This window comes from Ursus maritimus, unplaced genomic scaffold (assembly GCF_017311325.1).
Source record: "Ursus maritimus isolate PB19 unplaced genomic scaffold, ASM1731132v1 scaffold_10, whole genome shotgun sequence".
In the NCBI taxonomy this organism is placed as follows: domain Eukaryota; kingdom Metazoa; phylum Chordata; class Mammalia; order Carnivora; family Ursidae; genus Ursus; species Ursus maritimus.
Genome location: NW_024423344.1, coordinates 51,984,102 through 52,001,021, shown reverse-complemented (window position 1 = coordinate 52,001,021; position 16,920 = coordinate 51,984,102). Strand labels below are relative to the sequence as shown.

The 16,920-nt window shown below is 35.4% G+C and overlaps 1 protein-coding gene across 12 annotated transcripts in view; it reads left to right on the top strand.

Annotated features, from left to right (window-relative positions):
- The window catches only part of RBM26 (RNA binding motif protein 26), an 87,445-nt gene that overhangs the window by 35,480 nt on the left and 35,045 nt on the right, over positions 1 to 16,920 (top strand). For 6 of the 12 annotated variants that reach the window (XM_040623742.1, XM_040623739.1, XM_040623736.1 and 3 more), the window contains exons 4-13: positions 631 to 719; positions 1,384 to 1,601; positions 3,313 to 3,573; positions 4,347 to 4,586; positions 5,007 to 5,177; positions 5,524 to 5,679; positions 11,805 to 11,916; positions 13,007 to 13,166; positions 14,977 to 15,141; positions 15,791 to 15,922. In XM_040623742.1, the coding sequence (XP_040479676.1) occupies positions 631 to 719; positions 1,384 to 1,601; positions 3,313 to 3,573; positions 4,347 to 4,586; positions 5,007 to 5,177; positions 5,524 to 5,679; positions 11,805 to 11,916; positions 13,007 to 13,166; positions 14,977 to 15,141; positions 15,791 to 15,922 (1,704 nt within the window). The remainder of the gene's footprint in view (positions 1 to 630; positions 720 to 1,383; positions 1,602 to 3,312; positions 3,574 to 4,346; positions 4,587 to 5,006; positions 5,178 to 5,523; positions 5,680 to 11,804; positions 11,917 to 13,006; positions 13,167 to 14,976; positions 15,142 to 15,790; positions 15,923 to 16,920) is intronic. The other 6 variants (XM_008686665.2, XM_040623743.1, XM_040623766.1 and 3 more) reach the window with 6 other exon arrangements.

Sequence of the window (16,920 nt, the reverse complement as noted above, 5' to 3'; positions counted from 1 at the left end):
TGTTCTAGACAGTATAGCATGGCCTTAGAAAAGTAATTCTGGCCTTAGAAAAGTAGCACTTATCAAGGAAATGTTTTACAGGGCTGCTCTATTAATAATATAATACGAATGGAGGTCCCTTCGTATTTATTTTTTTCCCTCCAGGAAAGAGGAATATATAGCTGCTATACTGTTATGAGAACTGGAGAACTGTTTGACCTTACATATCATTTTCTCTTATATCTTTTTCTGACTTGGTTAGTTCTAATGCATTCTGCTATATTTCCTAATGTGTATGGTGCCAAGCCAAATCTGGGAAACCAAAACATGAGTATATGTTGGGATTTTGAAAGAAGAAATAAAATTGATTTTCTACTAATAATGTTAAAATGAGGACATTTGCCTAAGTGTTTTCTCACCACTGTTATCTAAGATAAACATTTCTGAGTTTCTTTAGAATTTGACTTTAACTTTCAGCAAGCCTTTCTTCTATGGTTAAATTAAATGATTATGCTTAGAAATTTATTTTTTTCATGCTTTTAGAAGAGAACAAGTTCACGTCTGTATTTTAATATCAATTAAATCACTGAAATAGTAACATGGCAAGGAATAACTTGCTAAACTTAATGCACATTTTTCTTTGTGTATCAGATCACAAAGGAGGAAGAGCGAGAGAAGAAGTTTTCCAGAAGGCTAAATCATAGTCCTCCCCAGTCAAGTTCCCGATACAGAGAAAATAGGTGATTGATTGATTGATTGAACCATGTTCAGTGTTTAGACACTGGATATGTTTTATATGAATGCTTAGACCTGATATCTTTCACCTAGGGGCAAATAATGTCTACTCTTCTATTGGTCTAAAAAGTGTAACTCAGTTCCTTTCTTACCAAGAGTATCTGTGTCAGATTGATAGGTCCTGGAAGTGAGATTTAGAGTAGTGCTTGGCAAACATTATTATTATATTTATTTCTAACTTCAAATTCCAGTGAAATCTTGATGTGAGCACTTTTTTTGCATGACGTTTCCCTTTAGTGTGAATAAATTATTTTTCCCACTAAGGCTTCAAAAGCATTTAGTGGGCAATAGATGCGCTACATGCCTGTAAGTATGAGGCTGTGTGTGTACAGGACAGCATGTGCTAGGAGACGTGATGTACCTATGCTAAATGTATAGATGTCTTTGTGTCTAAGGCTAAGGATTGAGACTTTGAGAGTTTTTTCCCTTCAAAGGGGTTTTAGAGTTCTTGAGCAGATCATGTCCAGTTTTCTCAATTTGAGTTTCCTATATATGTGATGGAATAAAGAATCATAGTGTTTATAGGAATTAAATGTGACTTCTGAATTTAATGAGTTTTCTCTGTATTTGCTTAATTATTTTCCTAAAAGTGATCATTTATTTCTTTAGAAGTCGTGATGAGAGGAAAAAAGATGATCGTTCTCGCAAAAGAGATTATGATCGAAACCCTCCTCGAAGAGATTCATATAGAGACCGGTACAATAGAAGACGAGGCCGAAGTCGCAGTTACAGCAGGAGTCGGAGTCGAAGTTGGAGTAAAGAGAGGCTTCGTGACCGGGATAGGGATAGAAGCAGGACTAGAAGCAGAAGCAGAACACGAAGCCGGGGTAAATAATCCGTATTATCTGTATGTTCTGATGAGCATTCTTCTATTGTGAATAAGCTGTATTTGAGGGTTTTAAAAATGGTTTTAATTTTTGTCAGGGTTGTCTTCATTTTTTCTATTTTGATGTATTTTGTGGTCCAAGTGAATACTTTTTTAAAAACTTCTTTTAAAAATTTTATTCATGCAAATTAAAACCACAATGGATGCCCATTACATTGACTAAAAGTAAAAAGGCTGACTTTATCTAATATTGGTGAGGATAAAGATAAACTGGAACTCTCTGGAAAACACTTTCACAGCATCTTAAATTTAAATCTACACCTATCAAATGACCCAGCCATTCCAACTCTGAAGTATTTATGTAAGAGAAACAAAAGTGTATTTCCACACCAAGACTCTATGCAAATGAAATAGACAAAAACTAGAAACAACCCAAATGTCATGTGAATGGATAAACTGATGCACCCATACAGTGGAAGAAAAGGATGGAACTTTTGATATATGTCACAAAAGGATGAATCTCAAAATAACAATACTGAATGAAAGAAGCTCAGACAAAAAAGAATATACATGTATATAAAATTTTAGAAAATGCAAACTATTTCTATGGTGACAGAAAACAAATCAGTGGTCACCTGGGATGGAATAAAGGGCAGAGAATTACCAAGGAATGCAAGGATATTTTGGGGGGTGATGAGTATGTATCTATGTACATTACTTTGGTTATGATTGGTTTCGCATGTATATACATAGATAAAATTCATTAAATTGTATAAATATGTTCAGTTTATTATATAAGAGTTATATTTTAAAATTGGGAAAACAGTTAAAATTCTCATTTCAGATGAGCATATTTGCAAGAGCATGTCATTTCCAACATGTATAATTTTTTTTCCAGTGTGTGTTATTGAAAGGAAGATACCATAGGCAGTAAAACAACTAAAACACTTTCAAGTAAAACACCTTTACTCAAGCTTAGATTTTTGCTACTCTTCCAGCCTTTATTGTACCTTTAGTCTTTGGGAAATAATATGTATGGCCTTTGTGTATAAGCTTTATACTTCCCTGTTCCTCTTTTCTTAGAATTTTCCCTCCCTGTGATCTAGGTATACTAGGCCTTTCTGCACGTTGCTTCACTTAACTAATCTCCTTAATACCTTTTCTCTCTCCTTGGGACCATACACAACCCAGTTAATGGTTTTGTTCATGTTTAATATGAACTCCTTTTCCTTCCTTTTGGCTCATCTATTTCCATCTTCAATAAATAGTTTTCACTGTTAATACTATTAATAGTGTATACTATTTATTTCAAAAGCCATGCTAGGCTCTTTAGGTGGATTACAATTAAATGTTCATCACAGAAAAAATAACCATACTTTTTATTGTATGTTTTGTTTTGTGGGCTGAAGTTATGCATACTAAGATTGCACTGAAGAAAATAAAAAATCTCTTCTGTAAACAGCACTCCAAGAAAAAACAGCTCATTAAGTACAGCAAATTTTGTGTGATTTTATAGTTAAGGTCATATTGAAAAGAAATGGCTTATCTTGGAACATTGTGTATTCATTTAGTAGTTTTTAAAAGAAAAGGAGGCTTGTTCAAAAGAAAATTTGAACATTTTCTCTGTGTTTAGCAAAAATACCACTATTTTGTAGTTTTGAGACTTTTTTTTATAGAGTATAGTTCTGTAAGTTATTTATATTTTATTGCAGAAAGGGATCTAGTAAAACCTAAATACGACCTGGATAGAACAGATCCACTTGAAAACAATTATACTCCAGTCTCTTCGGTACCTAGTATTTCATCTAGTCACTACCCTGTACCTACTTTGAGCAGCACTATTACAGTAATTGCTCCTACTCATCATGGTAATAACACTACCGAAAGTTGGTCTGAATTTCATGAAGACCAAGTGGACCATAACTCCTACGTAAGACCACCAATGCCAAAGAAACGGTGTAGAGACTATGATGGTAAGTCTTTTATTCTTTCCATGAAGTACTGAATTAGTATTTCCAGTTGTCTAAATTCTGTAAGTTTAGGTTGCACAGTTATTCACAGACAGCCCAGTTAATGGTGGTAAGTTAGTCTTAGGCACTTTTTGAATTCCTCAGTGTTATTTAAACCTTCATTAATCACTACTGACTACTGTAAATCCATTTAAAGATGGTGCTTGTTTACACATAAGTCTTAATATATTTTTGGAGTTTACCAAACAAGAGTAGTATCTACTGAGTTGTTTATCTGGGAATCTGCTACTGAAACATTCTTGACAAAATTCATTTCTTTAGAAATAAATGGTTATTGGCATGTAATTAGAACCTAGAAATGTGAATATCACCTATAAGAATTAGAAATGAAGACTCTCAAAGTTTTCCTGTAAATTTTGTTAATTGTATTAAAGTTATAGTTGTAATATTCTCAAAGTTTTAAGTGAGATTTAAATAAAGGAAATGAAAAATAAATAAAAGAAATGCTTCTAATGACAGAAAGTATGTAAAAGTTTTTTATCCTCTTGTTGGCTAGGTATACTCATTTTAATTTGTGGATATACTTTTTTAATGTTATGTTAGCTATATTTACTTCATAATTCTTTTATGTTATTGGAAATTAGCTCTTGTGTTACGGTTAGTTAAACTTGCCCAGTATTAAAAATATTCTTATTTTTAAATATCTTATCTTTGTTAACTTATCGAAAATTTATATATCTGACACTTTCCATATTTCTAATTATTCTTCCTTACAGAAAAGGGTTTCTGTATGAGAGGAGACATGTGTCCTTTTGACCACGGAAGTGACCCTGTAGTTGTAGAAGATGTGAATCTTCCTGGCATGCTGCCTTTTCCAGCACAGCCGCCAGTTGTTGAAGGACCACCTCCTCCTGGACTTCCCCCACCACCACCAATTCTTACACCTCCACCTGTGAATTTGAGACCCCCAGTGCCACCACCAGGCCCATTACCACCCAGCCTACCACCTGTCACAGGTAAGTAAATATATTTTTTTGCCAGTACCTATTATCTGTCCATTCATAGCCTTTTTAAAAGTTATTAGTTTGATGCTTGCTTTTGTTAAAAATACCTGAAATAATCCTAAAGATGCCTGCTAGAAACCAAGGGCACGATACCCTTATTTAGAATATACCCCCACTTTACATGCTTTGCCAAACCTATGATTTACTATGGTTTGGAGTGCCCCTGACTTAGCATATCCCTGATGAATCCCAGCTCTCAGTAGTCCTTTATAGCTTTAGATGCACCTGTTTTGGAATATGGTAAAGGGTATTTTACCCTAGAAAACTAATATAATTGTAAGAACTTGGAGTTTATAGATATTATAATTTTGCTGATAAATGAGAATATCATGTTTGGATATACAATAACTTATTTTATTTGTTTGCTTTCAGATGATATTTCTTATTCTTTGGTTTTGACAGGACCACCACCTCCACTTCCTCCTTTGCAGCCATCTGGCATGGATGCTCCCCCAAACTCTGCAACCAGTTCTGTTCCTACTGTAGTAACAACTGGCATTCATCACCAGCCTCCTCCTGCTCCACCCTCTCTTTTTACTGCAGGTGCAGTTTTGCCCCTCTTTATATTCATAATGTAGTGACGTTTTAGAGCAGAGTTTTAGATAAGGAATTTAAAAATGTCTAGAGAGTGACTAGCTCTGTTAGGTTTATTTTTTCTCACTAAAATCATATAAAATGTAGACATGGTGAATGTATGTTAAATGTAAGTCCTCATTTATGATTTTTAAAAGACTAAGTTACATTTTCTATTTAACTTTTTATATTTTTAGAAAACTAAATTTTCTTATAGTATGTTAGCTCTATATTAGTAATGTTATATAATTTATTTTTTCTATTATCAATATAAAAAATTACCAAGTGGCGTTTTATAATTGTTTTTTAATTACAGTTTTTGTATTACCAGATACATATGACACAGATGGCTACAATCCCGAAGCCCCAAGCATAACAAATACTTCCAGACCTATGTATAGACACAGAGTGCACGCACAAAGGCCTAACTTGATAGGACTAACATCAGGGGATATGGATTTGCCACCCAGAGGTACTATGATTAATCTTTTCTTCTTACTTTCATATCAAGAGTGGCAAAACATTTATAAAGAATATGGACCTACATTTATTTTAGAAAGAATATGGACCTGCATTTGTTGGGGTTGAGTAAGGGGCGGTGATTAAGTTTATTCCTCTGATCCTTTGGTCTCTCTTAAGAGAAAAGGTAATAATGCGTGGTTATCTATTTGTGTTACTGTTGACCATTTATTCTATCACCCAAGGGGAAAGAAATTCCTTAAAGTACATATTTTCTTTTTTTTTTTTTAAAGGAGAATAAATCTTTTTTTTTTATTTTCTTAAGACTTTATTTATTTGTTTATTTGAGAGAGTGAGAGAATGAGCGTGCGCACAAGCCGGGGGTGGGGTTGGGAGGAGAGGGAGAAGCAGATTCCCCGCTGAGCAGGGAGCCTGACTTGGGGCTCAATCCCAGGACCCTGGGATCATGACCTGAGCTGAAGGCAGATGCTTCACCGACTGAGCCACCCAGGCACCCTGAAAGTACATATTTTCTAAGGTAGCTTTTTTGGGGTATTTTGTATCATTTGCAGTCTTTTTTTTTTTTTTTTTTTTTTAAGATTTACTTATTTTGGGGGGAAGGTGCAGAGGGAGAGAGAATCGGGCTTGATCTCATGACCCTGTAATCATGACCTGAGCCTGGTCAAGAGAAATGAAGAGTCAGATGTTTAACTGTGCCACTTAGGCACCCCTGTCATTTGCAGTCTTAATTGGTTCATTTAAACTCTTGAAAGTAATGCTTTAGGGGTGCCTGGGTGGCTCAGTCGGTTAAGCATCTGCCTTTGGCTGGGGTGATGATCTCGGGGTCCTCAGATTGAGTAATGCTTTAATTCCTGAAGATAGATTTTTTTTTTTGTAGATTGGATAATGAAATTAGTTTTACAAACTTTCAAAAACTTGTGCTTGGTACGTATTTTACATATAAGAATTTGATATTGGTTTGCTTATAATACTTTAATCAAAAGGAATTATGTTTTAGGAAGTGATTTATTAGTTTTTAAATTTTTTTTAGAGGACACAGACTTTGATAAAATTTCTAAATGAGAGAAGAAGATAAAAGTTTAGATGATAAAGTCACAAGCTGGGGCAGCAAAACTGCTCTACAGGAGATGCAAACTGATAATGAAGGTTTAGAGGAGGGGCGAGAGCTCACAGTAATTTGAAAGAGGGAGATTGGCTACAGATACCAGGAAGTGAGGGATTGTCATCCAAAATGGGAAATATATGTAGGCCAATAAAATATATTTTTTTCCCTAACTACTTCAACTAACTTTTAAATCCCACTTTCTTTGTAGTTTTGCTTTGTTGTCTTTTTTTCCTAGGGGGGGAAAAAGTCATGTCTCATCAATCGTGAATAAAAGTCCAACTTGTTAAATAATAGTACTTAATGTGGTTTAATAAGCTTGTGATTACTTATACTTTGTATTTTTTTATTCAACGAAACTATCAAATTTTGCATCTAACTTGAGTGTTCAGAGGACTTACAGAGGTGTGAGGAACATTATAATTTATACCCAATTTAATTTATATCATCTTTGATTTTACAGGAAAGCATTTCATGTGGATGCCACCTTTTCCTCACACTTTTTTCTTTCTTTTTTTTTTTTTAAAGATTTTATTTATTTATTTGACAGAGATGGAGACAGCCAGCGAGAGAGGGAACACAAGCAGGGGGAGTGGGAGAGGAAGAAGCAGGCTCATAGCGGAGGAGCCTGATGTGGGGCCCGATCCCATAACGCCGGGATCATGCCCTGAGCCGAAGGGAGACGCCTAACGACTGAGCTACCCAGGCGCCCCTCCTTCACACCTTTTAAATTCTCATTGAGGAATTCAAATAGCTATCATTAATAATAAAAATATTTTTTAGGAGTTTCATGTAAGGGATATAAGATTTTTTATAAATGAAAATTATAAGCCACTTAAGATGGTGGCTCTTCATCTCCCAAGTGTCTCCTGACTAGTTCAGAGAAAACGCCTTTCTTCTTTGGGTCACTACTTAGCACCTTTCTTTTCATCATACCAATACTCTTTGCTTTTACGGGAACCTCCCACATGAAGTCATTTCTTACCTTGCTGCTTAGGAGTGGCAAAAATACATGCTACTGCAGACCAGTATTTATTAGACTCATTCCAATGCCAGGCAACCTTTTTTGTTAGTGATCAAGAAAAGGAAGAGGGATCATACTCCTTGCATATAAATCTTACCATGTAGAAGTTGCAGTTATGGTAATTTCAGCTCCACATGTGTGTAATACAAGTTACGGGAAGTGGCCCTATTGAGACAGTAATAGTATGTGTAGTTAGAAATTTGAATGCCTTTTCCTATAGAATCATTGTAAGCAGTGATTATTTTAGTACTGTTCTTCATATACATCACATAGTATTTTGTGACCTGGTTTAAGAATATATTTTCCACTGATAACATTGTTTTTATGTACCACAGAACTGATTTAGCAACCCATTTAGTACCTATACTTCTATTTCCTCCCTTTTTTTCATTCTTCCTCCCCCCAAAATGTTTCCATCTTTTGCCCAATCTTGTGCCCATTTGGTTTGAAATTTATTGTCCTGGTTGGTGACAGATACATAAAAGCTTTTAATATTATTTATTATATAATTAGTGTACATTTCTTATAGTCCATAGTTGATGGCCTTAATTTAAATGTCTTAGACTATTTTGTGATAATTATATTGTTATGTTTCATACTTCAAACTTCATGAGTCGTCATCATCATTAAACAAATGAAAAAATTGAGGCCCATTGATACCTTAGAATTACTAATAAAAGTGACTGAAAGACTCTGAGAATTGTTCTTTCCAGATATCTAAGGAGGTAGAGAATTTGATGTTCCTTGACTGGATATAGGTAAGAATAAGGGCTTAAGTGGTTTTCCATTTGCTGTCAGCAAAACCAGTGCTAAAAATTTTAAGCATAAAAACAATTTATTAAAAAGCTGTTGCAGGGGGGGAAACTCAGTATATATAACTAATACACACGTTTGCTAATTGTATACCAAGAAGAACTTGCTTTTGTTTTTAACACTCCATAAATAAATAACAGTGGAAGAGAATCTGAGTGAGAGAATATAGGTAAGTTGGAGCAAACACATCACAATGACTGGGGGAAAAATATTTCACTGCCTTTCTTAGTGAACCTTCAGATAGATAAAGAACATATTAAAGTAAAAAAGGATATTCGATAGCTCAAAAACTTCAAGAAAGCCAGTGAACCAGGCTTGGGAGACAGGAGTAAGGCCATAAATCCTGTTGCAGAACTGTTCCTGTGAAGATACCACTGGGCAAAGAAACTGCCAGCTTGCACTGCGAACATCACCAGTGTTAGATACTGGGTGTATCTACCTGATCTGCCGTGGAAACATAGCATGTCAGAGTTAGCCAGAGAGAGGGGTAGATAAAGCACTACACTCCATAATACTTTTGAGAAACTGAAAGAGCTTTATGACTGGAACAGATGGAGACATGTGGAGAGAGGTAAAAGACCAGTTAAGGGCATTTGAAGAATTCTAGAAAAAGAGATGATAGTATAGTAGCTGGAGTATGATACTAACAGTGGGAAATGAAAGATTTAAATATAGTGGAAAGTATTGGTGACATTATTGGATTGTGGGACTTAGAATGGGTGAAATGGAGAGGATGAAATTAAAGACACCAGGTTTCTGCTCTGGATAATTGGGCAGCTGATAATATCATTCATTGAGAGAAAGAGCAGATTGATAGGAAAATACATTTAGTTTTGGAAGTGTTTAATTTGTTGTGTCCTGGGGCATTTGAAGAGAAATGTCCAGTCGGAGAAGGATCTGGGTGTCAGGTCTATAAGAGACAGATGGTTTAAAAAATACAGATTTTTAATCATGAGCATGTAGAACAGTGGTTCTTAATCTTTTCTTTTGTGCCATTAGTAATTGTGGGAGGTACAGGGAGATGGAATGAGGCATACCCAAATCTGCAAACCTGACTGACACAGGTTTTGAAAGCCCTTCTCATGTATGTCTGATATACTCTCCTTCCCTTTGAGAATCACTAAAAATGATGAATGAAGCCATGGTGATAAGATGTCTTAAGGCGGTTGTGTAGAGTGAGATTGGAAAGTCCAAGTAAGTAACTTAGAGAATGCCAGTATTTGAAGCAGTGGGCAGAGAAGGGGGAGCTTACATAGGGCACTGAGAAAATGAAGTAAAAAAGGCACAGACCAAAACAGGGAGTGAGGAGTCCTGAAAATCAAGAGACGATAGGAGAGGAGGGTGATCAACAGTATTTAATGATCAAGAGGTCAAGTAAGAGAAGCACTGGGATGTATTTATAAGCTTAAGTAACAAGTTAGGACATCAGCAAATTTAGGATGAACAAGTTAAGTGCAGTAATGAGAGCAGCTGCCAGTTTTTGTAGGATTTGTGAATGGGTGGTAGGGAAGCAAGTTAGCAAGTGTAGATATCTCTTAGGAAATAGCTGTAAGGATGGGGAGAGAGGGAAGGCGGTAGCTGGAAGGGAAGTAGTTTTATGAGGTTTCATTTAAAAATGGGGTGATTTGAGCTTGCTTAAGTGTTGATGGGAAGTGGCAGTTTAGAGGAAGAGGTTGAAGATGAAGGAAAGCAGCAGAGTTCTGTGGCACTGATTTTGCTAGTTCTTTATATAGGGCGAGTTGCTGGAAGGAGAATCCAGAAGCAGAAATCCAGTTAGTACAGTAGACTAGGTGAAAGTAATGCAAGTTTGTACCAAGGTTGTCTCAGAAATGAGAGGAAATATATGCAAGATGAATTGAAGGGATGTGGGCAGACTCAGAAATCAAATAGTAGTTTCATTAATGGAAATGCTTTAGATTTAAAAAGTACATTTGATATGAAGATAATTTGTACTTTGTATGTACTCTAACGAGTTTTGAGAAACTTGGAGGATTTCCAGAACTAGATAGCCAAAGAAAACTGACTAGTTAGAAATTGAGGACTGACTCTTAGAGTTTATGTGTGGTAGGGGGGATTGATGCGATCTCCAGTGTGGAGATCAGAGTCGTAGCCACCCATGAGAGAGGTTGTGCTGAAAGAACTTAAGTTATTTTGGTTAGTTATGTGTTTAGAAATATTAAGAATAGGGGGCGCCTGGGTGGCGCAGTCGTTGAGCGTCTGCCTTCGGCTCAGGGCGTGATCCCTGCGTTCTGGGATCGAGCCCCACATCGGGCTTCTCCGCTAGGAGCCTGCTGCCTTTTCTCCCACTTCCCCCTGCTTGTGTTCCCTCTCTCGCTGGCTGTCTCTCTCTCTCAAATAAATAAATAAAATCTTTAAAAAAAAAAAAAAAAGAAATACTGAATAGAATGTATGCAGTCAACTTACCCAAATTTAAAAAGGATTTTAAAATTATATTTTTCTATGTGGATTAAGGTTTGCATGTTGTAAGCTTTAGTGTTGTTCCGGAATAGCAGGTTAAATGTACCTATGTTTGTCACATTCCAACTAAGTAAATGTAAAGTGTTGAAAGTAGCAGATATATATATAGCTCTTTTGCACTGCATTTCAATCTTGAATACCTTTTTAAATCAAATATGCTTTGTGTTACTGTTTTTAATATTTAAATAGGCACCTTACTTCAATCACAACTCTTATCAATTCTTTTTTCTTAAAGTTACCAATTCTTAAAGGTCATTGGGATAATGTTAAATTTTGAATAAATTTAAATTTGAATAAACGTTAAATTTAGATTGTGCTTTTGGTTTCAAAACTATGAACTCAAAGCCTCAAGATGCTTTATTTATTTATGGAGAGGGTGATGGCAAATGGAAACAGTGGCTTGGATTTTACACTCCCCCTCCCCCCCTCCCTCCCCCTCCCGTCCCAAAAAGAGGTGGCCTGCAGAGTCCTATTGTAATTTGCCATGTAAGAATTACTGAGTTTTCTTTAGTTAGGTATGAAATTAATTCAGACTAAGTTAAAATCCCTTAGAGTATTATATTTGAATATACATTTATTTCTATTTCTTCTAAAAATATATATTTGTACAAAAAGACAATTTTGTTTTCAGTATGCATTTAAGGAAGTAGCTGTGGTAAACAGAAAATATTAATCTGTGCTCTCTTTTCTTTTCAAATAGAAAAGCCTCCTAATAAAAGCAGTATGAGGATAGTAGTGGATTCAGAATCGAGGAAAAGAACCATTGGTTCCGGGGAGCCTGGAGCTCCTACAAAGAAGACCTGGTTTGATAAGTAAGCTGGCAGGGAAAATTGAGGAATTTCATTGTACAGTGATTTTTAGGATACTGGAATATTATTTGGCAGTATAGTATTGTCTTTCAAAATGAGCTTTTTATAATTCTATAGGCAGTCTCATACTATAGTGTACATTGATTTCTAATTTGGAAGTTAATTGATACTTGGAAGTCATTTTCATATAGAAATGGTGTGGAAGACAAGGACACAGTTTTTCCTTTTTCTGCCTTTCCCCACATCCAAAAAAAACACCGCTTAACTTAGAGATGTCATTGAAAACTACCTATAGGAAGGATATTCATGAGCCCACTCTTAGGGAAGGAAGTTGGATCAGGTTTGGGAGGAGGCTTTAGCCTGTGGGCAAGTCCTATTAAGAGCTGAAAAGTGATCTTTTGGGGAGCAGGGGAGGCTGGATAGACATTAAAGTTGTCTAGGGAAAGGCTTCAGAGAAAGAGGGAAGGAATCAATGCTGGAGTGCGTGTGATGATTGTCTTATAAGCTTGCAAGTTAAAGGAGAGAAAGAGGATCACACTTTCAGAGCTTTAACATCATTTAATAATGGATAATATCTAGTTCTGGCTGTGCCTGTAATTCTGTGATTAAGGCAAGCGGTATAACCTCTCTGGGCCACAGTTTTGTCCTTTTTCAAGTGCCAAATGTATGGTTTACAGTTTTGACTTTTTTTTTAAGTTGGAAAGTGGTTGAGACAGTTATACCTTGTTTTTAATCAGCGTTTTAGAATAGGATACATTTCAGTGAGCTTGCTTTTGTAGAAGTGCAACAAAAATTGTATATGCAAATTTACTGAAAGAGCACTGGACCTTTCCTGCCTAAGTAGGCATGGGTTTGAAGTAGAATGCAATAAATGGCAGAGAAGAACCCTTCTCAGTTAGCTTCTATGAAAGATATATACAGTACTAATTTGGAAATTTCGGTTTTTGGAAGAAAGTTTAAATTTTCTTTATCAACCAGAAATTTCAGTTTTGAAAAAACGATTGAACTTAAATTGTAGAACTTCATTAATTTGTACTTGATAGGGGTCAGGATTTATAAATAAATGTATTAATCGACTTGATTTTTGTTACAGGCCAAATTTTAATAGAACAAACAGCCCAGGCTTCCAGAAGAAGGTTCAGTTTGGAAATGAAAATACTAAACTTGAACTTAGAAAAGTTCCTCCAGAATTAAATAATATCAGCAAACTTAATGAACATTTTAGTCGATTTGGAACCTTGGTTAACTTACAGGTAAGAGCTATGAAGTAATTCTTTTGTCTTTGCTTAATTATTTAGGGAGGGAGTTTAAATACTTTTATAAAGGAATATGGAAAATTTTGGTGACATTCAAAATTTGGAAAATTGGAATGAAATGAAACTTTTTGAAACAATGTGTGATTTTAAGTTTTTTGCTTTCAGAAGGCAGGAATTTTGATTGATCATATTATTATATACTTTCTACCTAATAGAAGTTATTATAGGGGCGCCTTGGTGGCACAGTGGTTAAGCGTCTGCCTTCGGCTCAGGGCGTGATCCCGGCGTTACGGGATCGAGCCCCACATCAGGCTCCTCCACTATGAGCCTGCTTCTTCCTCTCCCACTCCCCCTGCTTGTGTTCCCTCTCTCGCTGGCTGTCTCTATCTCTGTCAAATAAATAAATAAAATCTTTAAAAAAAAAAAAGTTATTATAAAATTATAGCAGACTTTAAATAATAAGAGTAGGAAAATCTAGTCTTCAATAGTGTTCACTTCCTCAGTTTCTCTGAAGCTTTACAGCAGAATGCTTTTAGTCAGGTTTTTTTTGCTGCCTGTGTAGTGAGAAGCACGTAACAGATATTTTCGGGGCCCAAATACCACGTAATCCTTAATTAGTTTAAACATTTACTTTTTCCTATATCACTTTTGAACATCCTTAAGGATTAAATATCAGTATAATTTGTATATGACTTCACCTAAAATTAAACCTTGGCTTGGGTATATGTAATTTGTGAAGTTATTTAGGACTGAGTTTACATTATATGATATGTTGAAAATGTTGAAATAATGTTGGGATTTTTTTCCAGTTTGTATGATGTTCTTTTCAACTAAAATAATTATTTCCCATAACCTGATAAAAATAAGTTTAAGAGAGTACAGCTGAGTTGATTATTTGGAAAATTTTGCTTTCTTGACATTTAAAAAATAATATAAAAAGAACATGAAAAAATTGCATGCTTGCTTGGTGTGGGGCAATAGAAGTTTATATAGAATTTAAGGAAATGTTTCCCTTTCAACTCTTCATGTCCTTCTCATTCCTTTCCCTATATATCCCCATAATCCTATTATTGTTAAAAATACATCATGTATTAATTTAGTTTTTTTGTATTTCGGTGTCTATCTACTTATCAATCAATTAGCACATGCAAGAAATATATTAAATAATTGGGGCACCTGGGTGGCTCAGTCAGTTAAGCGTCTGTCTTTGGCTCAGGTCATGATCCCAGCCTGGGATGGAGCCCCACATTGGGCTCCCTGCTTGTCAGGGAGTCCGCTTCTCTTCTCTCTCTCTCCCTCTGCCCCTCCCCACGCTCGTGCTCTCTCTCACTTGCTCTCTCTCTCAAATAAAATCTTTAAAAAAAAATATGTGGGCCCATGGTATACATATTACCCCATAGTTAACTAATCTTGAAGATCTCAGAGTATCTTTTTTGCAGCAATTCAGTTTTATTTACCACATTTAGATGTAGACACAAAGTTTTCAGAATATTCTTTTCCTCATACAGGTTAACTGCCTTGGTAAAATTAATTTAGGAAAATTTTCAATACAGAGGAGCAAAACATGGTATCTCACTGTTGTTTCAGTTTGCATTTTGTATAGTCCTTGGTTAACATTTCTTCAGGAGGGAAAGTAAAGTATGATAAATAATCTAGATATAAGAAAGAATAAAGATAGAATATTACCTGGAAGGATCAGAATTTCATCTCTTGAGGAATTTTACTGGATGAAGCAGTGGATTCTTTTGGAATTCACTCTTAATATTTTAAATCTTTTGGAATTCACTCTTAATATTTTAAATCTTAGGTTGCTTATAATGGTGATCCTGAAGGCGCCCTTATCCAATTTGCAACATATGAAGAAGCAAAGAAAGCTATATCAAGTACAGAAGCAGTACTGAACAATCGCTTTATTAAGGTTTATTGGCACAGAGAAGGAAGTACCCAGCAGTTACAAACTACTTCTCCGAAGGTAAGAGAGAGATTTGTGTGAAATTCGGTGCTTTTCTTAGAAAGCTGTTAGCATAGTGTTTAAGAGCAGAAGTACTGCAGTCAGGTAGACTTGAGTTCAGATTCTGGCTCTACCTCTGTTAACTATAAAGACTGCAGGAACTTACTTAATGTCTGTAACCTGTTCTCTCATTTTATTGTGAAGTTAATCCATAGTTTAGATAATTATAGGATGATGAGATGTAAAGGATATAGAAAAATCCCTGGTAGATAGGAGACACTCAGTATATGGTAGCTGTACATACTCCAGAAACTCAGACCGTGTGTCCATCTTGGAAATCCTTCCCTTCCTCTCGCCTTCCCTCCTTCCCTCTTTCTCTTTTTCAGTCACTGAGCCTGTCACTAAGTAATGTTAGATCAGTTGCTTGTAGGAAGGTTTTATAGCAGTTTGTTTCTTGATTGAATTTTCTCCTGTTCATTATTTACTTTATAAATAAGTTAATTTATGCAAAGAAAAACATCTGTATATATGTGCGAAGGAATTTGGAAGACAGGTTTTGATTATAAGCTGCGCTTTTGAACTGTCTGCATGGGCAATTTAATGACAACAGAAGTTACTTGACATGTTCATGAACTAATCCTCTTGTTTAACATATTTTTCTTTTTCTGAGGTAATGCAGCCCTTAGTCCAGCAGCCCATTTTGCCTGTTGTGAAGCAGTCGGTCAAAGAGCGGTTGGGTCCAGTACCTTCAAATACTATTGAACCAGCAGAAGCCCAGAGTGCCAGTTCAGACCTTCCTCAGGTAAATGAAACGTCTTACCATTGTGTCTGTCCTGTAACAGGTTCGCAGCAAATTAGTTTCCCGTGTGATTTGAATTATAGTTAATTGTATATATTTTATACAGAAATATCACAGTCTATACATATATGAACTCCACCTGTAAATTTTCTTTTTACCATTAGCATAAGATTTTCACATTCTACTTTTCCTGTAGTATTTGAATTTTAAATTCTTCTCTCTAGTTAATACTTGAGTTCCCTTTCACTTTGTGGAAGAGTTATTTTCAAGCAAAACTGCCTGAAAAATGAAATTCAGTACACTAAATCTTATTTTTCCCATCATCTTTTACTTAACTAGAATTCTGTTCCTGAGAAAATGATACAGTAAATTGCACCAAAAGCTTTTGGGAAGGGAAGGCGTAAGCCATCAGGTTTTAGCGTGCTTGATAATTCTGTTTCAAGTTACTTATGCAGCTCTCAGAACTTTCTATCACTTATTCCTGACTTTCAGATTCTCTTCTCCACATGTCATTCCCTTCCCACTGCCTTCTACACTTGAGTGGCAGTTCTTGTTTCTGTACCCTCAGTCTCTGAAACTTAGCTTTCTTTTGTCTCTAGATGTTTCAGCATTTGCTGTTTAAAGTAGCATTAGGATGTAGTTAGGATACTAGTTTATTAAAATAGTCTTCCTAGGTAATTCCCGAAGAGTAAGATAATGAGATTCTGTGAAAACATGCAGAATAGAAATTGATAAATTCTTAGTTACTAAGAAAATCCCAATAATAATAATAGTTTGCCATCCTGTTATCTCAGATCATCACCAGATACAGTGTATTTGGCTATAAAAGCATACTTTAGGAAAGAATGACTTATTTTTAAACTCAAGAAGCAGGCACATATTTTAATTACTCAAATCTGATATTTATAATGTTCACACTTTCTACTTGTTAACATAGAATTCTAAGAATTTATGATTCTGTATCAGTGGAGGGGACTTTAATAAATACCTGGTTCAAACCT